This window comes from Culex quinquefasciatus, chromosome 3, assembly GCF_015732765.1.
Source record: "Culex quinquefasciatus strain JHB chromosome 3, VPISU_Cqui_1.0_pri_paternal, whole genome shotgun sequence".
NCBI lineage: Eukaryota > Metazoa > Arthropoda > Insecta > Diptera > Culicidae > Culex > Culex quinquefasciatus.
In genome coordinates, this window is record NC_051863.1 from 831,736 (window position 1) to 853,717 (window position 21,982).

The window sequence follows — 21,982 nt, forward strand, 5'->3', positions numbered from 1 at the left end:
GGTGCGTACGATTCCAATCACCTGCAACGGAGAAACCTCCGTCCCTCAGATTGGCTTTCTATCCATCACAAGGCACCATGCAACGAGCAGATGGGCGATTCGGTGGTATTGTTCCGTCAGGGTTATGCATGCTACCTGGAATTTTCCCCCGACAAACTGATGGTTCCGGAAAAAACCTTAAGCAGTGGAAAGTGAGGGCCGCGATTTTTCACTTGTCGGAACACTCACTGTAGAACAGTCGATCTCAACTTTCCTCCCCACCCCCATTCTATTTTTAATTAATCTGTAATAATTCTCACACATCATTATTTTTGATTATTTTCAAAGTTTAAATGTACTGGTTCATTTGACGCATCTTATGGTCGATCAAATTCAGCATGTGCTACAGCTTCTCTCCATCTAGCTCCCGCGGGATACAACCTGCTGCATACCAACGATGATAATACGTTGTGTAGCTTGCCGTGCCGTGCATAATCGTGCATTGGATTTACCGATATTTACGGATGTTGCTCCATATGCGCTACGGATAAACGATGTGCCCGTGTATATCTCCCATTTCCCCCGGGATTCGAACTGACAACATTTCTGGAGTTTTTTTTTTTTTTTTTTTGAAAAGGTCCAATAAACCAAATTTCCAGTTTTTGCTTTTTGGGTGTTTTTAGAACCGCCTTGAGTCAGGGGTATTAAAAAACAACCAAAAAGCGAAAACTGAAATTTTGGTTTATTGGTCCTTTTCATAAAAAAATCCAGATTTGTAAAAAAAATACCTTAGCAAAGTGCGATTTTCACTGCAGTTGAGTTGAGTTGAGGTGTGAGTAAAAATTACTCAAGAACGCTTTTTTGAGCTGAGCGTGTATGATTCGGGCGGCATTTGCACTCCGACAAACTTGTGTCAGTTTGGAAGTTTGGAGAGTTTTGTCAAAAGATTCAGTCCGACTAAATCCAGATCATAATTCAAAGGTTGGAAAGAAAGTGAATGTTGCAATTTTAATTATTTTTGTGAGTTAAAATCGTGGTTAAAATGCAATTTTAAGATGATTTAATGGACATAGAATAGGAATAGCATTTCCACAATTTTTCCTAAAATTGTTTAAATATATTTTGGCTAATATGTAGCATTTAAAGTGTTTGATAATCACACTGACAAAATCCAACTCTGTCAACCTTGGAATCCAACAGCCTTGCCCACAGAACGCCGTCATTTTTGAAGGCTGCAGCGGTGGTTTTGATTGTTGGCTTCCTTCAGGCGCTTCGCTTTTGTGAGAGAAATATTCTTGTTGAATTTGTCATTTTTTCCGCGTTCGTTCCGTGTTCGGCCATTTCCGAGTTGCCCACTTGCCGCCGCCCAGCATGGAGAACCCAGAGGAAGTGCTGCAGCTGCTCGAGCGGTTCACGAAGCTAAAGCAGAAGGAGATTCCGCGCGAGCTGGACGATTACCTGGGCTTCGTGGCCCGCACCGGGGACACGGTTTACCGGTGGGCCATCGTGAAGCACCTCTTCCGGGAGAAGCTGGTCCACGTCATAACGGACTTTCACGACAACACGCCGAGCATCGCCGGTAAGTGGGAAGGTCTTGTTTTGCTTTTGTTAGAGTTTAATCACTTCCGGTTGCAGATCTTCCGCAGTGTCCGAATGTGGACCCGTTCAACTACGAGCGGATGAAACGGATCCTGCTGGATCGGCTGGACGCGTTCAACTCGGCTCCGTTCACGGTTCAGCGAATCTGTGAGCTGTTGACTGAGCCCCGCAAGCAGTACACCAGAATCGACAAGTACATGCGGGCCGTCGAGAAGAATATTTTGGGTGAGTTCAAAACACATTCCGGATTACTTTCTCTAGAACACTTTATTTGACGCTACAAACTATCCTTAAGTACCGATTAACTAAAGCCCCCCTTAAAACAAACATAAAACAAACAATCAATCGTCCAACTGAGCGCCCAGCAAATGCAGCTGGTGCCGGAGCACTTTTCCGGCGGCATTGCGGGGAATCTCCTTCACGAACTTGACCCCTCCGGCCAACTGTTTGTACTTGACCACCCGGTCCTTTACGTGACCGACGACAGCACTCTCGCTAAGCTCGGCGCCCTTTTTCAAGACGATATAAGCCCGCGGAACTTCCCCGGCGGCCTCGTCGGCAATTCCGGCCACGGCAACGTCCGCAACCCCCGGCAACTCCTGAATCAAGTTTTCCAACTCGGTCGGAGATACCTGAAAGGCAAAAAAAAAAAAACAATAAATTAGCATCCGATTTTTTAGTGGTCAGCACGCAGGAACCGGGAAGACGGCGCTCGGAAAGCGAGAACGGCGACTCGCTGGACTCGATCGTCAACGGGGATCTCGAGGTCAACGTGGACATTGAGATGGACAACGAAGCGTTCGGCATTGATTCGGGCGGTGAAATTGTTCCGGCGGCGGCTGCAGCACCGGTGGTGACTGCGGAACCGGCTGAGCCGTCACCGGTTTCGGAAGAGGAGCCAGCGAGGGGCGTGGTTGGGGTGACGGAAGAACCAGAAGTCTCCAAAGAGGCTGTTGATGAGGTAGCGGCGACGCCGGCGACGGAACCGGCTATCGCGGACAAAGAGGAAGAAAGCAAGGAAGGACCAGGCGGTGAGTTCAAAAGATTTCATATTAAACTTTTTTTTAATTCCGCAATTTAAAAATTGCTTAGAAGTGTATATTAAAAATCTGAAATTTATCCAAACGAAATTGAGAATTTACATTCTTCAATTCAAACATTTGAAATATTCTTTAAAAATCGCGAGTGTAAAAAATTGGAGTTTAATATTTTTGAACTGAGAAGCATAAAATTTTACTTTCAACTTACTTACTGATATTCAAAATGCTGAAAAACATGAAAATTTAAAAATAAAGACATTTTAAAAAAGGTTTAAACACAAAATTTAAAAAAAATTAAATAACATTCAAAATAGGATGAAAACGTAACAACCTGAAAATTCAGGAATTGTCGTCTTCTTAAATTCTGAAAACAAAATTCACAAAAACAAAAAAAAGTAATAATAAATTAAACAATTAAAAAACCTCCGGAACGAGTTCAAATGCGTAACCCAGGGTGGCCACTCAAGTCGGGAAATCGGGAAAGTCGGGAAAAAGTCGGGAATTCGCCAAAAATCGGGAAAAAGTCGGGAATTTATGATTTTTTGTCAAAAAGTAAGGAAAAGTCGGGAATTCTGAGCAAAAAATGTTGTTTGAAAATTTTGTAATATTTTGTACAATTTTCAAATTGAATTCACTCATTTCTGCTTTAGTAACTTACTTTAAATTTAAGGTTCTTTTCACTATTTCAATATATTTGAGTATGGAAAAGCTGTTTAAGATATTAAAAATCGTTATGAATATTGGAGTCTTTTTTATGAATCAAATGATCGCTATAAATTTTTGTTTATAAAACAAGAGGTAAAGTTAATGAAAAACTAATATAAAAATAGAGCCTAATTTCCAGCTTAGAATTATAATTCTATTTAATTTTGTCACATAATTGAATATTTGAAACAGGATTCAAACTTGAGTTTGGCAATGGTTTTTTTGGGTTAATTTTTGTAATTGTTTAACTAAATTCAATAAGTAATTTAAAATATTTTTTTTTCTAAATTTTGCCCTTGAACTTTTTTTTGTGGGTATGGGTAAATTACCTATCATAAATAAAGCTTGATTTTCAGTTTGCGGAAAACTTAAATACACTCAACCCCCGGTGGTGGGTCACTTTTTCGTTTGACACTTTTTAGTGTGTACCCCGAGAAAGTCAAACTAAAAAGTTACGGACACTATTTACATGGGTCTCACACATACTATCAAACCAAACATTTGGTAGTAAGTGTAAGCGTGGTGTAAAGATGGTGTCAAACTAAAAAGTGACCCCGTTCGTTTGACAACAATAAGTGTCAAACCAACGGGGTTTCACTTCTTTACGTTTTAAAAACATAAAGAAAATATAGAAATTGCAAAAAAAAAATATCCAAGAAATTTTGAGTTATTGCATAATTGTTTAAAAAAAATGTCTCTTCAAACATTTTCCTTAAAATAAGTGGGAAAACATAAAATCATATCAAACTGAATTTTCATTGAAAAAAAAAACAGTTAAATACTGAACACTTAATAAATTAACATTGATTAAAAAATTCCATATAAAAAATTACAAAATTAAAAAGCGAACTTGGCAAAAACATTTTTTTATGAATTCCTTGACATTTTTCTAAAGACTTTGAATGAATAATAACAGCAATTATGTTTTAATCATTCTTTGATTTAAAATGATGATGAAGTTAAACAAAAATATCAAAAACTACACGTTTGCCAATTGGGTCCTAAAATGAAGCTTAGATTGCTGATATTATTGTTTACAGCGATAAAGCTTATTTTTCTGAGTACAATGACCCATTGCACGACCACAAAGAGTTAAAAATGGATTTTTGAATCAATTTTGAAAAATTAACCCCGCGGTCCTTCTTGACAGAAAAGCTCCTACTTGACAGCTCTTTCCAAGGGGACCATAGTTAATCCATCGAAAAAATGTTGTCTTGACAAAAAAAATTTTTGCGTTAAAATGAAAAAAAGTGATCAGAAATGGTTTTTAATCGTGTTTTTTACCGTTGTACATAAAAAATTACATAGGGCTTTAGTACCCAATTTAAAAAAAACCATGGAAGTTATAAGTATTGTTGAACTTCGATTATTTTTTTCAAAGACTAATTGTTTGTGTTTCTACTCTGAAACATAATAATGAAATTACATTTTTGAAGTTTTCAGTATTTTTTGTTTAGTTTCTGTATTTACAAAAAATGCCTACGTTTTGATTTTTTAAAATTCATTGAGATTTTTTTTCAGTGGTTAATATTGACTTTTCCTATAGAAAGTTTTTTGTTTGAAATCATTCTTTAGATAAGTAATGCCTATTATTTGAGCATTCTGGAAAAGTCTGGAAAAAGTCGGGAAAAAGTCGGGAATTTGAAAATGGAATTTGAGTGGTCACCCTGGTAACCGGAACAGGTGCGAATGCCTGGCACGAACACTCAAAGCGTGTTCTAGGGTGTTGCTCGTACTGACTCAGAGCAAGGTAGGTGTAAGGGCAGTGCGTGTTCATCGGGAACCTGGTGCAAAAGATCGGTCAAGGCCCGTTCTTACACTGAAAATTGCGAATTGCGAATTATAAAACTTTCCAAAATTTAAATCCAAAAAATTTAAAATTTTAGCCTATAAAAAAATAGAAAATCCATTGCAATAATAAAACTTTTTATATTTTTTTTTATTTCAAAACATAAAAGAATATTTAATTACAATTGAAAAATATAAAATTCTATAAATCTTGAAAAATAAAAGAAAAATATAAACTCACGTGACGCAAAACATCCAAAAATTTATATTAGAATTCAATAATGTATAAAACAAAAAATATAAATTTCTATTTCTGCTTATAAAAAATAAATCAGAAAATAAAAAAAGATGATTGTCTATATATTGGGGCTAGTTCCTAAATTGGACCTACAAAACAAAATTTAAGGAAATTATGCTTTTCACCGAGAGTTAACTCAGAAATCTGGTGATCAAAACTTCCCAAATTTAGAACCATAAACCGGGGTGACTTTGATAGGATTTCAATTTGTTTTTAGAATATTTTCCAACAGGTACGGGTTTTCTCAAGATAATTATTTTTAAAACATGTACTGGGGTAGACTACACAAAGTCCATGCACTATTTCGAAAAAAAAAGTTTTTTCAATAACGTTTAGAAAAATAGTTACGTTAAAAATTCTTAGTTTTAATTCCGGGGTGACTTTGATAGTCATAGTTTTTCTTGTTAAAATCATATTTAAGATGTTCAAACTTCATTTGTACGTTAAATGTACAATCACTAAAGTAGCTGATATAGTTTTTAAGAAAAAATTCAATGTTTATATTTAGTTAACTAAGTGTATAAGCTTTTAAGCAAAATACATATAAATTTTAGGTAAAATTGTTAAAAGGTCGGAATTTTGCATTAAATTTGTTAAAACTAGTTTTGTTTATAAAATTATCGATTTATATTGCATTTTAAACTGAATTCGAAGCACAAATCACAAGTTTTCACATTTTACATGAAATTTGTTCAACTGAAATTGCCTATAAATTAAGAGAGTTTTTATAATTGTGTTTCAAAAACACATATTATTTATTTTTACCAACTTTTTTAACCTTCTCCTAGTGGAAAAATGTCCAAAGAATCCGAAAATGCATTCCGTTTTCCGATTAAAAATCATGTTCATTGAGAAAATCTTGACACTTTGAGAAGTTTAAAATAATGGCTTTCATCAACATTTTCTTAACTATAGTTAACTAACTTTTTAAACTTGTCAAAATATTATGAAAAGTTCTTCTTGAGGTACTTTGAACACTTCTCTACCACGGTCAGTATGTTTCTGAACCATTCCTTACGTATTTTAATTGTACTCTTCATTTTGCGGAAAAATTGCAAACCTATCAAAGTCACCCCGTTTTACGGAACATTTAAAACTAACTTAATTTTGCTCGTTTAAAAATTAGGAATTAATACCCCAAACCCAAAATATTTAATTAAAAATTCTGAAATTTAAGCATTAAAAATTCAAAAAAAAAACAAATTTTAATTGCCAAATACCTAGAATTTGAAAAATGCTTTAAGGTGAAGCCGTTGATCATTTTTGAAGAAAATTAATCATCACTATAAAATATTCTGTATTAAATTCAATTTAACGAAATTCAGCTCCAAAAGGAATCAGCATGTGCCGGTTGTTGCCTTCTTGAACCCACTGAAAGAATTTTTGATCTAAATCAAATGTGCTTCAAAATTTATATAATTTTGTGGCACAGTCATTGACGTCCTGGTTGGCAATCATTGATTAATGACGATTTCCATAACTTTACAAGGAATGAGATAATCGTTACCAAAAGGAATCAGCATGTGTAGGGCACTATTCTAAACAACTTGTTGAAGGAATTTTGTCAAAATATTGAAAGCGACGCAAAAATTATATCTTTGAACGAAAAATCATAACAATGATGGAAGTCTTCACGTTAAAATTCCTTAAAACAAATTTAGCAAAATACCTTAAAATTCTAAAATTTTAAAGCTTGATTTGTTTTTAACATCAAATTCGAGATCTGTGCTGTGACCCAATTTTACTTAAACTTGAATAGTGTATTGCCTATTAATTAAAAAATGCATTTTTTCAACATTTCGTCACCTTCATATTGGTATTTGATTTAAAAATTCTAAAAATACGTTCGATTGAGGGCTAGTTTCGCACTGAGTGCCACACTCAGAGCTGTCGAATGGTTTGGCCTTCCTCACCTTACTGAGGAAAGGCTATAACATCACTCGAAAAATAAACTTTTTAATTAGACCTCCTAGACCTACCATCATTTATACATATCGACTCAGAATCACCAGCTGAGCAAATGTCGTTGTGTTTGGCTGTATGTAGACATGTGTACCAAATTAATGTCACTGAAATATCTCGTCACTGACTGAACCGATTCGGACCGTTTTGGCCTCATTCGATTCGTCTTGGGGTCCCATAAGTCCCTATTAAAATTTATAAGATTTGGTAAAGCACATCAAAAGTTATGCTTAAAAAACTGCTGCATATAAATTTCACAATTTGCAAAAAAGGGTGGGTTTTGCATGGAAACCTGCCATATTATATATTTTTAGAAAGGTTCTGAAATGACCTTTCCTGTGGATTAAGAACTTTCAAGATCTGATTTACCTATCTAAAATTACAAGCAGTTTAAAAAATGGTCTGAATTCACATAACCTCAAATGGTCGGGTCTGATCGCCACGAAAAAGCCGTGTAGAGGGATGCTTCAAAATACAATCTAAATTAATCGGAAATTAAAAGCAGGTAATTCTCCTTCTACTCACACAAAATCAGAAAAGTGGCCGCCCGACCCCTCGTCGAATTCCGAGAAACTTTTTTTGACAACAAATTTCTATCTCTTCATGGTTTCGATCATACATAAATCACTTGGATACTTTTTTGGAAATTTTAGAACTTAGAATCCTAAAAAGTTTCTATGATATCAACACTTTGTAATTGTTTAATTCTACAATGCTTAAATTTATAAATTAGAAAGTTCTGGAGTACAATCATTTCAAATTTGATTCAGGAATTCTAAAATTGCAAAGCATTAAAATACTAAAAAATCTCATTTACTAAAAAAATCGATTTAGAAAAAACTAAATTTGCATCCAGGTTAATGTGAAAATCAGTGTGGAGAAGCCCTTAGCTGATTTTAATTTTAAATTTAAATCATTCCAGAAGAACCACTTACGGTGAATCCCTCAGCTGAAGACGGCCAGCCCGAGGCAGACATCCCAAAGGAAGACCCTAAGCTAGCAGAAGAGATTAACGAACCTGCGGAGCCACTTGTCCCACAACTCATTGAAGAACCGTCGACTGCTGAAGATTTGCCAGTCCCGGAGGTGCAACCACCATTGATCCCAACCGAAACCGATTCCACTAACGATCCTTCACCTGTCGAGGAATCTCACGACAAGGATCTACTGGACGGTTCCGCCAGTGTCGAATCCAAAGTTGAAGCCACCAGCGATCCCGCTGACGACGGACAACCAGCACCGAAGCTGGCCAAACTGTCTGACGAACCCGTAGTCGTTGAACCCGCCGTTGAAGAAGCACCGCAAACCTCCGCCGTTGTGACCGATTCCTTGGTTGAGGCGGAAAAGGACGATGTCAGCTCGGGTTCGACGACGGATTCCGGCGGAAGCAGCGCCGCCAGCGTTGAATCGGAACCAACTGTCTCGACGACGACGACGACGACCAGCAGCAGCACGGATAGTTCAACGCCGGTCGAACCCGAATCTGCTGAACGAGTGGCACCAGAGGAGCCGGTTCCCACCGTTGAGTCTCTTCCGGAGCCAGAGAAGGAGCAACCAATTCCTTGCGAGCCGGTCAGCGAAGTGGTTCCGACGCCAGAGGTCTCACCAAGTGTAGCACCGGTGGCGGAACCGGAACCTACCCCAGTGGAAACCGAACCGACGGTGAAGGAATCGATTGAAGAACCCGCAGTCGGAGTGGAAATGGAGACGGCGGCGGTGGTTCCAGAAAACGTGATGGCCACCGACGAAGAAGACACGATTCAAAGCCCGGTGGATGCGGTCGTGCCGATGGCCGCCGACGTGCCGGAAGCGGTCAAACCCGACGACAACGCGATGGACGTGGACGAGTCGAGCGTAGAACCAATGGATCAGTAGAAAACACACACAAACAAATATACAAATACACACACACACACACAGTAGATGTAGTGCTCTTAATGTTACTTAGATTTAGAACCGCTGCAGCTAATCCGGACACTGAGACAAACGCAAAGAAAAATTGTATGAGAAAACCTGCTGTAAGTATTTTACTGAAACAAGACCCGTAAACATTTAGACTTAGCTGTACATGCGCGTTGAACAATAAATGCCAACCTGACGGAACACGTACCTGGTTTCCTTTGACCTTGATCAGCTCTTTGGTCCGGTCAACGATGAAGAAAAATCCGTCCTGATCGTAATACGCCACATCGCCCGTGTGCAGCCAACCATCCTCATCCACCGTCTCCCGCGTGGCCTTCTCGTTCTTCAGATATCCCTTCATAATCTGCGGCCCCCGAACGTACAACTCCCCCGTCTGGTGCGGTCCCTGATTCGACCCGTCCGTCAGCGAAACAATCTTCGCCTGCGTATTCGGATACAGCTTGCCACACGTGCCAACCTTCGACTGGTCGTACTTGTAGGTCGTACACAGCGTAACCGGGGAACTCTCCGTCATGCCGTAGCCCTGGGCAATGTCCACGTCGCGGCCACATTTTTGGCGGAATTTTTCCTGCAGCTGAAGGGAGGCTGCGGCGGCGCCGACCAGAATACTGTCCACGCTGGACAAGTGATCGGACGTGACCTTTGGGTGCGTGGCCAGGAAGAGCATCAGCGAAGGAACGACAAACAGGAATTTGGGTCGGAACTCGACCAAACACTGGATGTAGTCTTCCGGGATGAATCTGGAACGAGTTTAAATGTTTGTGACACTCGATACCTCTTCTTAAGTCATTTTATTCTTACTGTATATTTTATTTATTAAAAACAAGCCTAACGAGCCTAACCCGTCAAACTTCGTCTTGTCTTTTTTCTTGACGTATCGAGGTTTTTAAGCGAAGATGGCGTTCGAATGGTGAACGCCCGAAATGTCAAAATCACACAGTGGTACCAACATTACGGAACAAGTGTGCCATGGCATGACAGCCATATCTGGAGTTTTTTTTTTTTTTTTTTTGAAAAGGTCCAATAAACCAAATTTCCAGATTTTGCTTTTTGGGTGTTTTTTAATACCCCTGACTCAAGGCGTTTTCAAAAACACCCAAAAAGCAAAAAAACTGGAAATTTGGTTTATTGGTCCTTTTCAAAAAAAACTCCAGATATTTTTTTCTAATGTTGGTGCTACTGCGCGATTTTGACATTTCGGGCGTTCACCATTCGAACGCCATCTTCGCTTAAAACCTGGATAACTTGTTTGCTTATTCAGCCTCCTGTGGTCAAAATATGATTTTACGTAACTTTCTCCATACAATTTGCCGATGCTCCGGAATCGGTTCCAGAGTGGCCAAAGTATCAATTAGTTAGCGTAAGAACCTTCCTTGGGCTTGTCTTTTTGTTGACGTTTTTGACTTTTTTGCTTATTCAGCCTCCTGTGATCAAAATTTGATTTTACGTAGCTCTTTCCATATTCTGCATATTTTCCGGAATCAGTTCGCAACAACCCAGTCAACTCAATCGGAATTCTGAAACGGTATCCAATTTGAACCGTTTACGTATTCCGTTACAAACGCAACAACCGCCACGTACACGGAATCGGAATCGGCGTTTGAAACGGAATATGTAAACGAACCGAATTGCATTCCGTTTCAGAATTCCGATTGAGTTAACTGGGTAAGTTTATATGAGACTTCGCCGAATTGAATTATGACAAAAATCGTTTATTTTATTCTCTTACTTTTACCATCAAATTAGAGTTCTGTGACTCCATTTTAAGCAAAATGCATTACAAAATGCATTTTTGAAATATTTCACCACCATCTTGGATTTAAATATTTTAAATCACTGTAGCGTATTTTAGGGGTCAAACTTAACTCGACAGTCAAAAATTAAACAACAACAAAAATTGTGATTCGATTATCCGAAGTGAAATTTTTCCACAGTCTTCGGATAATCGAGTCTGGACTGCAATAATCAATTTAAAAAAAAAATAAAAAACAATGTTTGCAATTCAAAAAGATAAGAAAATTATACAACTTTAAACCTTTTAAAAATCTACAATATTCAAAAATTTCAGAATAGAAAAAAAAAATATATATATATCCAGATTTTTAAGCGAAAATGGCGTTCGAATGGTGATACCAACATTGCAATAAAAGTGTGCCATGGCATGACCATTTTCTAATGTTGGTGCTACTGCGCGATTTTGGCATTTTGGACGTTCACCATTCGAACGCCATCTTCGCTTAAAAACCTGGATAAGGCCGTTCCAAATATTTTTCAAAGTTTATGTCACTTCAATTCAAAATATTAATGAAAATATAAGTCAAATCAACTGAAAACAATCTAAAAGGCAACAAAATTTCTGTGCAGGCTCAACTCGAGGGGAAGCATGAAGCTTGGGGTCCTCAAAAATACGTACATTTTGAATTCTTCAAAAATATTTAGACAAGGCCGAATGGTTTTTCTCCAAAGTTTGTATGGAGAATTAGGGCGATTGTCAGCAATAGCAATTGTCGTCAATACTTAGGTATTTTGGAAACTAATGATTGCAAAACAACTGGAAAGGTGTATAATGCATTTTTAAACACTTTTTTTCATTCAAATGTTAAAACCGTAGCTCGTAAATTCAAATTTTTAAACTGTTTTATTATTTTGTCCCTTCTCGACGTTGGTCAGCGTCGAGGGACATAAACTTCAAAACATATTTGCCAAGATATTTGCAGTGGCCTAATTTGGAAATTCAAACAAAACATATTTAAGGGTTTTTTTTTTATTCTTAAACTTTAAAAGAAGATTTGATCCGCTAAATTTCAAAAATTATGATAGCTTTTTTAGCAAAGTTGATTGTCATTTTTATTTTTAGTTTTTAGGGGTTTTAATTTTGCTGATCCAAATTTCGATCTTAATTTCTCGATCCAGAAAATTTAATAGTTTTGAAATAGTAGTTTATGCAACAAGTAGCAAAAAGAGATTTTTTTAGCACGAGCCGTACATTTATCCAACGAGGTTCAACGAGTTGGATAAATACGAAGAGTGCTGAAAAAATCAAGTTTTGCAACGAGTTCCATACAACATTTTGTGCAATTCCAAAAACACACACTGAGTGAAATTTTAAGTCAAATTTTCATGTATTTTGTCAATAAATCGTTTAAATCAAAAAAATGTTGAAAAGTGTTACTTTTCAGCATTTATTTTGAAAAGTGTTGCTATTCGATTCTGTTATTTTTGGTACAGAAAAGTAGGCTATTTCGTCTTTCAAGAATGACAGGAAAAGTGAGTAGTTTCACGACGGAATTGCAAAAACATATTTTTTTTGCAATTCCGCTGTGAAACTGTCAACTTTTCCTGTCCTTCTGGAGAAACGAAACGGCCTACTTTTTCCCTACCTAAATAACTGAATGAAAATTTAATACCTTTCAATACCAGTGCTGAAAAGTTCTAATTTTTAGCACTGAGATGGGTCTACTAGTTCAACTTTTCAGCACTAGTATCGAAAAGTCACATTTTTCAATATTTTTTTTTGTTTTGAACGGTGAATTTACTAAACACATGAATGTTTGTCACAAAATTTAATTCAAGAAGCGTTTTTCGGAATTGCAAAGAAATAAAAAGTAGTTTATGCAACTCGTTGCAAAACATGATTTTATCAGCACTCGTCGTATTTATCCAACCCGGTAAACCTCGTTGGATAAATGTACAACTCGTGCTGAAAAATCATCTTTTTGCAACTTGTTGCATTCACTACTATTTTTTATTTATATTTTTTTAAATTTTTAATAAAATTTATTAAAATTAAAAAATCATTCAAAAACTCATTTGTTTTAGACCTTTAAAATTTTACAAATTTTTAAAATTCAAAATCAAAAAAATCTAAGTATTAAAAAAACAATATTTTTTCAATTCTTAAATTTTCGAAGTCCAGATTTGATTTTCCGAAGGCCTTGGTAAATTTCACTTCGGAAAATCGAATCACAAAAAAATAACTTCGGATAATAGAGTCGAGATACTGAAATTTTCTCGATCGTCAGTCGTAATTTGCAGACCGATAAATTAATTAATTTATATTTTGTAAATTTTTAATACAGTTTTACTTACAATGCAATAATTCAAAAGTTACAAGTTTTCAAAATTTAACAAAAAAATCTAGATATTCAAAAACTAATCTTTTTTCAATTCTTAAACATTCAAAGTCTTAGAATTTTTTAAATTTTCAATCACAATCACAACAAAAAAATATAATTTAAACTACTCTAAGGTGATTTAATTTTTTCAATGCAAAATGGTGGCCAGAAAATGCTTTTGGTAATTAAATTGGCAATCAATCATCCAAATTTGATTAAAATTAGGTTGCAGAACTCTAATTTTATGTTGAAAATAAGAAAATGAAAACACACCAATTATTTTTTTAAACCGAAGTCCCCTACAAACCTTAGGATAATCGAAACTTCGGATAATAGAGTCGAGATACTGAGATTTTCTCGATTGTCAGTCGTAATTTGCAGAAAAAGAAATTACGATCGAATGGTCTCAATCTGCTATCCACAAGATAAATACGACTTATCATCCACGAAATATGACCCTAATATTTCTAGGAGGGCTGGTTCTGCTACGAAACACAAAAAAAATCATATAAGCGACCATACAATTTTTCAAAAAGGCCTTGCGTTACGCGTTACAATGCGGATAGCTCATCTGTTACAATTTGTTACGAAGGAGTAAAAAAATCAAAATTTTGCGTTACGTAATAAAAAAACGTTTAATCTCACTGTAAAGGAGTTGTTAGACTATGCCAAATAAACAAACTCGCACTTTTTGTGTTTGACAGTTTGCCAAACTCGCAAACAAAGCCAAATGTATGCAGACTGACGTTTCTGCAAACACATACAGGCAAACTGCTTAACAGTAAAAAAGTTTGTTTGTTGCGATTTAAACTAATTTGCTCAATTTTCCATCCTCCGAGTCGATTGCTCTACGTGAAGGTGGGACTACTAGGCTGAATTCACGAGTAAACTTTACCCGCGTGCATTATCAGTATAGAAGCAATAAGAGATATTTTGTGTGGACATTCTTTCTTTCTCGGAACCTGTTTGCTTCTTTCTCTTGCTTACCTCGCAACTCGCTTTTAGTGCAATCTCAACTCTGAAAGTGAAAAAGGACGCGCGTGGTGTGTGGTTCACCAGATACTTTATTTGATAGTTTATAAATATATATGTATGTAAATAAATGTTGATCTTAACGTTAGTTTTATTCATTATATTTTATCAATTATTTATTAGTAGTATGATCATTATAATAATGTTCTTCTTCCACTTCTTGTTGCTTCGCTTTTTTCTCTTTTTCTCTTCAGTGTAGTCAAATATGTACGCGATTATTTTTTTTCTGTTTAAAAAAAAAAGAAAACACTTTTAGCGCTGCTAATTATCCTCATCGCTCGAGTTCTCCATGAACATGGTCATGAACTGCGTAATTCCTTTGAGACACACACCCTTGCCGGCCGCTTCAAGCGGATCCTGCGAGTCCTTCCAGAGGCTGAATCCTTCCATTATCACATCATTGTCGTACAGCTGCTCGAGGATGGTGTGCAGCAGGTTCTGCGGATGTTCCAGCTCCACCACCAACCGCTGGATCGCGTACATCGCCTGCAGTTCCCGTTCCGGCTTGCTGTCGATATACTTTTGAAGGATTTGGTGCCACTTGGTGATTTCCTGCACGTTCAGCTTCGTTTTGTTGTCTATACAGTGCTCTATCACGGCTTTGGTGAGAGTCCGGATGAACTCGTCGGAGGTGACCCGCTCCGGTCCGACGTATTCGGCGACCCAGCCGAAGATTTCGACAAACTTGGCGCCACTCTTCAGGAATTGTTTGATTTGTGTTCCGACGGTCTGCATGTCGAGGGCGTTGCTGCCCGAGTTTAGCAGATAGTCCAGCTTGTGGTCTCGCAGGTATTGTTCGACCTTTTCGGCACTGCCGAGCTGAATAAAGTCGGCAAAGTTCAGCGAGGAGCTGAGCCACAACATGACGGTGGCACTTTGGCCGTACGTGCCCTCGTACTGGTGCAGCACTTCCCGCAGCATGACGCCACCGTAGCTGGCCAGGATGGGCTGGGCCACGTGCTGGATGTCGGCCAGGTCGATTTGCCGGCCGTGCAGAAACTTGACGTAGAACGTGGCAATGTACTTGTACAGCTGAGGTAGATCGATGATCAGGTCGTCCGCTAGCTTGAACACCTCTTCGAGGGCATGCAGATAATCGGCCTTGCCGACGATCTTCTGCTCAAACATCTGCGCAATCACCTTCACGACCGCCTCGCGGGATTTCGCGTCACGCTCGATGTTGTCCATGAACAGCTCGGTGATGGCCGCATGGTAATAGTCCGGGTTGATCTCCTCCAGCATCTTGACGCTCTCGACAATGTCCGTCGCGTCCATCTCCAGGTGAACCGTCTTGGAGAACTTTTTCAACTTTTCGTCGGTGCTGGCGTCCGGATGGGGGAAGTTTCTTCGCACCGCATCCTTTGGTATAGCAAACTGTGGCAGTTGCTGCTGCTGGTACATCTGGCCCGAGCCGGACTTGGACATTGTCGTGCTTCCGGATGGTCCGCCTCGTGGCGCCGGTGCTGATTGTGGAATATGTCGCTGCTGGGATGACCGGCCTGGGAGTGGCTGCTGCTGGGACGAGGACGACATCTTCGGTCCCATATTCCGGTCTCGGTCTCGTTCATGCATTTGGCTATTGCTGCTGTGCTGACCACTCATCGGTCTCATGCTGCCCGACGACGGTTCCCGCGACGATCGGCTGGCCATGCGATCATCGTTCTGGCTGCTACTGCTTCCGTACCGGTTGTACCGGTCCCGTTCCATCGAGCCCTTGTTGTGGTGATGGTACGAGTCTTTGCCGCCGGAGTTTTTGTTGTGACTTCCGCTTCGGTCGCGGTCCCTTTGGTTCCGATCTCCGCCTCGGTCACTCCGTCGATCTCGGTCACCTCCGTCACGATCCATCATGTTGCCCTGGCCGCCACCGCCTTGGCTCGATTCTTCGTTGTTCAGCGCGGCAAAGATGTTGCTGTTGTTCTTCCAGCCCTGGTATGCGGATGCCGCACCCAGCCGGGTCGTGTCGACACTTCCGGGGATGTTGATCTTCTTCAGGTCAATCGGCGTCGACCGGTTGTTGCGACTGTTTGACACAACGTGCTGGAATCCGTCGTCGTCCTGCTGCGGTCGACCTCCCTTCATCGAGCCTTGGTTTCCGCCTCGGCCAAGCGAACCTTGGTTGTAGCCGGATCCCATCGAGCCGGACATTTTGTTGCCTTGCATGCTGCCACCGCGATTACCACGGCCCATGTCTCCGTCGCGGCCACCACCTCCACGATCTCTGCCGCCGCCGCTCATGTAGTTCATGTTGATCTGGAGCTGTTCGGTTTCCGCCTCCTTCTGGATTTGGTTCATCGTTTTCGGGTTCAGATCTTGACGTCGTGGCTGCCACCCGTTTCGGCGCAGATCGATCACGTCCTGGATCATGAACCGGATCCGACTGCTTATCTTGTACTGATCCCTGTGCTTGACAATGTCTCCCATCTTGTCGAAATAGCCGCCCAAGTCTTGATTGTTTTCCTTCTCCATCTTGGAACCGATGGTGGTCAGCAGTTTGCAGAGGCACTCGAGCGTTTCCTCGTCGTAGTCTTTGACTTCCTTCTCAATGAGCAGCGTAATGCAGCTGTGCATAATGTTGGCCGTGAGCTGGCCGTGCTTGAACAGCTCTCCGATGAATCGAACCGTACCGACGGCTCTCCTCCGGACTCGCAGCTCGTCCTCCTCCAGTTGGGCCTTCAGCTCTTCGAACTGCTCCTTGGCCATGCCCTTGCTCGCTTCCAGCTTGGTCCGATTGTCTCGGATGGCACTGGTCTGATCGTTCCGGCGTCGCTCAAACTCACACTGACACTGGGCCAGCAGACGACCCTTGAAACTGGTCCGCTTCTCGTTGCTCACCAGGATTGCAATGTTGCCTATTTCCTTGCACATTTTGGCATAGGCCTCGGAAAAGTTTGGCTCCGAGATGGCCTTCTCGAAGACGAGCTTGATGCATCCGTCCAACCGCTCGTCGGTGTCGATGACAAAGTTCTTGACCTGCTGCACCAGCTTGTCAAAGTTATCCGGCGTCAGCTTGTTCAGCACGGAACGGAACTTTTTGAACAGTTCTTGGGTGGTTCGATCGAGGCCCGAGTCCGGGTCCACCTCGGGAACGGTCGTCTGCAGGTGCCTCGGACGCCACGCGTTGTCGCACACGTTCAGCTTGACCTCCTCGTCCAGCTGGAGTCGGATGATCTTCGAGCCGGTCTTGTTCATGCCCTGCTGGGACTGTTTGTTGGACTGCGAGCCGGACTGGCCGCTGTTGCCCTGCTGGGACGGTCGCTTCGGCATGTACTGTTGTCTCATTTGACCCATGTTGCCACCGCCACCTCCTCCTCCACCACCTCCACCGCCGCCTCCCATGCGATCCTTGATGAACGCCGGCATCAGCATCTCGGAGAAGTTGCTCTTTCCGTACTGACCTCCTCCGCCGCCCATGCCCATTCCGTGGCCACCTCCGCCACCACCACCTCCGTGGCCCGGACCACGCACCAGCACGTTCTCCAAGCTGTTGGGCAGATTCGCGGGCTTCTCGCGGGCCGGCGCCGCATTCTTCAGCTGCATCAGCTGGTCGCGCGAGTACTTGCGCTTGCCGGACGGGTTGTCCGGGCTCCACTGGTCCGCGTCGTACTCGATGAGGGTGAGCGAGCGCGACTTTTTGGCAGGGATCATTGCGGCGGCCGCTGGCTTGGTGCTTGGCGGTGGTGCCATCTCCGTCGTGTCCTTTGCCGGGACAGTCTCGGCGGCGACGGTTGGGGGTGGCGTCGATTCCGTCGTTGTCGCCGCCACTACCACGTTCTTGTTGTCGTCAAACTCGGACTCGGGCTCGGGCACGACCGGCTGTTCCTGCTGCTGCTGCTGCTTGACGGGCGCCGCGACGGCAGTCTTCTTCTCCATCGCTGCGGCGGCGTTGTTGTTATCTGTCGTATTATCGGTAGTTGTTGTTGTTATCATAGTACTGGTGCAATCCACATTATTATTATTAATTATGTTATCATTATCTAACTTACTATTATTATGTTCCACTAAATTACTAATTAACGATGACGACGACGCTGACGACTGCAAACCCTGAGGGACGACGACCTCGACAGGCGCAGATCGGTCCGTTTCATCGATGGCCGCGGCGGCCACGGTCGGCGTCGGCTCTATTACTACGTTCGCAGCAGCGGGGAGAGGAGGAGCTTTGCTAGTCTCACTAGCAAATGCTGCTGCTGCTGCTGCCGCCGCCGCCGCTTCGTCAGCACGCTTCTTGTGTTGCTTTTGCTTCTTGTTACCACTGTTGTGACCTCCGACGCCGGCTTGATTCGCTCCGGCACCGATGCTGCTGCTGCTGCTATTGTTCTCTTCCACGCTCAGTTTCTCCACTCCGGCCACCAACGCGTCCAGCTGCTTTTGGGGCGTCACTTTGGGTTCCTCCACAAGGACTTCCTGCTGCGGCGTTGCCGCAACCACCTCGGGAACGGCCACGATTGGCGGTGGCACTACCTCGGGTTCGATGCGCACCGGGAGGGCCGCTTGAGGCGGATTGCTGATTGTGGGGGTGGTCGCAGCGACGACGACACTGCTCGGACCGGTGTACACGAACGGTTCCGCGTCCGTCGAGAGCGTCGACTCGGCGATCGATTTCTCCGACACGGTGCGGTATCGCTCAGCGCTGTAAACTAGCGAGGGCGGTGGCACCGATTCGTTTAGGATCGCGGGGGGAAGTTGTTGCTGTTGCTGCTGTTGCTGGGGCGGGGGAGGATTGTGCTGCTGCATGTGGTGATGGTGCTGCTGCTGCGGATGATGGTGTTGTTGTTGGTGGTGCATGCTGGACGCTGGAAGAGATTTAATCTGCTGCTGCTGCTGATGCTGGTCAGTGTGCTCGTTCGTTGGCTTCTTCTTCTTGTTCTGGTAGGGTTTGATTTCTACCGAGGGTCCGTCGGCGATGGCAGACACGACCGGCGTTCCGCCGACGGTCATTTCCGCGGGTGTTGGATGGTGCGGAAGATGCGGTGGCGGCGTGACGTACTTTAGCGTTCCGTGGTAGGAGATTTCGTGCGGCGGAGGTGGCTGCTGCTGGGTGTTGACCTGCGGGGGTCCTCCGCGGTGATCGTGTGGGGGCATCTGCATCTGCTGCATCTGCGGCGGTCCGTGTTGGTGAACGTGTGGCGGCGGATGATTCAGGGGAGGCGGATGGTGAAGATGTGGGGGCGGTTGATGATGCATCGGTCCCATGCCGGCCGGGGGTCCGCTCAGTTCCGGAGTTGCCTGGTGAGGATGATGTGAGGTGTAATTATCATAGTCTGGTTGTTCAACGGCTGGGTTTAGTGGAACTTGGGTTACATTGGGAGGAATAGTGTTGTAGGTCGGAGTTGCAGCTGCTTGCGGAGGTTGAGGCTGCTGTTGTGGGGGTGGCTGCTGCTGCTGCTGCTGTTGTTGCTGTTGGGGGGCTCCGGTTCCCGGTGTAGAAGCTGCGATCGTTGACGAGGAGCTTGGAGGGGCCGAATCGTTGAAAATCTTGTCCAGTACGTCCTCCTGTGTGTCCGGATTGATGATCGGGATGGCATGGGAGCCGCGCTGTTTCTTTTTGTTAACTTTGGGCGGCACCGGAGCGGCTCCGGTTGCGGCCAGATGTGAAGCGAGCTGAATCTGAGACATGAGTGCGTTCGGTGGCGGTTGGGGGCCACCGACGCTGACTTGAGCAGGATTTGGCTGGTGTTGATCCATGGGCGCTTGGCCACCGCCCGTCACCTGTTGCGGTGTTTGTTGGGGCGGTTGTTGCTGCTGGGGATGCTGCAACTGTTGCATTACGAGCAAATCGTGCGACACGGTCATCGGCGACGATTGCTGGTTCGGGGGCTGCGGCTGAGGCAACGGAACCTGCTGCATCTGCGGAATCGGATTAAGTGGATTAGTGGCACCGTTCGTAGGAGGGGCGACCGGATGATGAAAGTGGTTGGTGGTATTTACATTGACGAGACCGCTGTTGTCCCCAGCCGGATTGCGTCGTGTCTGTTGGTGTTGGCCTTGGGCCAGAATCGGTGCCGACTGTATGTAGTACTGCGGCGGGTAGGCCGATGCCATTCCCGGCATCGAACCATAGTTCCACTGATGGCCCGGTATCCGGCTGTACGGCATCTGGATAAACGGGGCAAAGAACGGTGCCGCCGTGTGGCCGTACGGCGTCATAATCGGACGCGTCGGGCGTGTCGATTGGTTCGCACCAGGATTCCGGTACAGGTTTGGTTGCTGCTGTTGATACTGCTGTTGCTGGTTCATCAACGGAGGTTGCTGGCCCTGCATCTTTTGCATCTCGACCTGCTGCTGCTGTTGCTGCTGCTGCTGGGACGCCGTCGGTGTTCCCGACCCGAGCCCACGCATCACGGGCGGTCCCGGTTGCAGCGGTCCTCCTCCACTCTGCATCTTCCTGCCGGTGGGCGGCCGGACAAATTTTCCCTCAGTTCCGGGGCAAACTCGCGGTCGACGTCACGTCACACCAGCTGCTGCTCAAGCATAATTGGCCGCGCGGTCCGCTTGCTTAATATTCCGTGCTCGAGCAATGCTGCTGCTGCTGCTAATGTTGTTTTTTTTATCGTTTTCGTTGTTGCCATCCAGATTCAATCCCCGCGGAACCAGGTAAAATTCCGCACACGCACACAGAAATCGCCGCCGCACGGAGAAAAAAAAAAGAAGAAAAACAACAAAAAGATAAGTTCCTCGTTCTCGTTCGGAAGAAGCCGCCGCCGCCGCTGTCGCCGTCCTCACACGGGAGTGCCACTCCACTCCACGACCACCATACTCACCATGTCTACCGGAACTGTCCGCATTGCATTGGTCCGCAAACCGTAATTAGCGTGTTCCTCCGGCACGATTTTTTCGGCCACGCACCACACAAGAGCAAGAAAGCAGTGCCTTCTTGGACGAGTCGACGGGAAAATAAAAAAAAAAAGTCTCGCCACACAAAATATAGGTTATCTAAACGTCAGAAATGGCCAGACGTGGCTTCCAGCAAAACTTTCGCCGCACTTTCCGGCGCACCGACGCGCTTCCAGTCTTCCCTAGCAGGTTCCGCACACTTTCACCGCTCGCTAGCGGCGTTTTCCTCAATATTTCGTCCCGAAAGTTCAATTTTGCGACAAACTCATCGCGGAATAAAGGAAAAAATTAGGCCGTGGAACCCGAGAGAGCCTTTGACAGCTTGTGACGTCACTCATCTATCGATTTGGTTACGTAAAATAACTGCCACACTTTTGCAAAGGGCCAAACACTGCCCCCAACTGTCAACTGTCAAAGAAATTCAAAAAACACACGCCCAAAGCAACACGAGCGCCCGAGAAGTTTTCAACTCCGGCACGCGTCCTGCGTCCGCCGGGGCACCATGACCGCGCGTGCACCACGGAACGACAATCTACCCGCAACACCGATTCCCGCTCGCGCACCAAAAAAAAAATCGTTTCCAAAGTTGTGTATTCGTTAACGCGCGGCGATACGCCCTTTTGCTGACTTGGAACTCGCGCCGCCACTGACAGCTCGTGTGACCGCTGGCCGACCTTCGGCGCGTGCTGTCGATCCCCCGGGCAGGG

The 21,982-nt window shown here is 43.3% G+C and overlaps 3 protein-coding genes across 6 annotated transcripts in view; 1 reads left to right on the forward strand and 2 right to left on the reverse strand.

Moving 5' to 3' along the window:
• The first annotated feature begins 1,190 nt into the window (after positions 1 to 1,190).
• Positions 1,191 to 9,476, forward strand: LOC6042647 (serine/threonine-protein phosphatase 4 regulatory subunit 2). Of its 2 annotated transcripts, none has more exons than XM_038264071.1 (4): positions 1,191 to 1,558; positions 1,615 to 1,803; positions 2,259 to 2,609; positions 8,297 to 9,476. In XM_038264071.1, exons 1-4 carry the CDS (start codon positions 1,351 to 1,353, stop codon positions 9,244 to 9,246), a joined length of 1,698 nt encoding a protein of 565 aa, XP_038119999.1. In that variant the 5' UTR covers positions 1,191 to 1,350; the 3' UTR covers positions 9,247 to 9,476. The 2 variants fall into 2 exon arrangements, with proteins under 2 accessions (XP_038119999.1, XP_038119998.1); XM_038264070.1 differs by having other exon boundaries at positions 1,192 to 1,558; positions 8,294 to 9,476.
• Positions 1,827 to 21,982, reverse strand: part of LOC6042651 (probable 4-coumarate--CoA ligase 1) — a 34,142-nt gene continuing 13,986 nt past the window's right edge. The window contains exons 6-7 of the mRNA XM_038264069.1: positions 9,482 to 10,034; positions 1,827 to 2,210 (exon numbers count right to left, since the gene is read on the reverse strand). Coding sequence (XP_038119997.1) covers positions 1,920 to 2,210; positions 9,482 to 10,034 — 844 coding nt within the window. The 3' untranslated portion in view covers positions 1,827 to 1,919. The remainder of the gene's footprint in view (positions 2,211 to 9,481; positions 10,035 to 21,982) is intronic.
• Positions 14,456 to 21,897, reverse strand: LOC6042650 (eukaryotic translation initiation factor 4 gamma 3). 3 transcript variants are annotated; one of them, XM_038264068.1, is made up of 5 exons: positions 21,203 to 21,896; positions 20,370 to 20,973; positions 19,743 to 20,288; positions 18,425 to 19,667; positions 14,456 to 18,334 (listed from the first exon to the last, which is right to left on the reverse strand). In XM_038264068.1, the coding sequence occupies exons 2-5, from the start codon at positions 20,820 to 20,822 to the stop codon at positions 14,703 to 14,705; spliced, it is 5,874 nt and encodes a 1,957-aa protein (XP_038119996.1). In that variant the 5' UTR covers positions 20,823 to 20,973; positions 21,203 to 21,896; the 3' UTR covers positions 14,456 to 14,702. The 3 variants fall into 3 exon arrangements, with proteins under 3 accessions (XP_038119996.1, XP_038119995.1, XP_038119994.1); XM_038264067.1 differs by having other exon boundaries at positions 14,456 to 19,667; positions 20,370 to 20,970; positions 21,203 to 21,897; XM_038264066.1 differs by having other exon boundaries at positions 14,456 to 19,667; positions 21,203 to 21,897.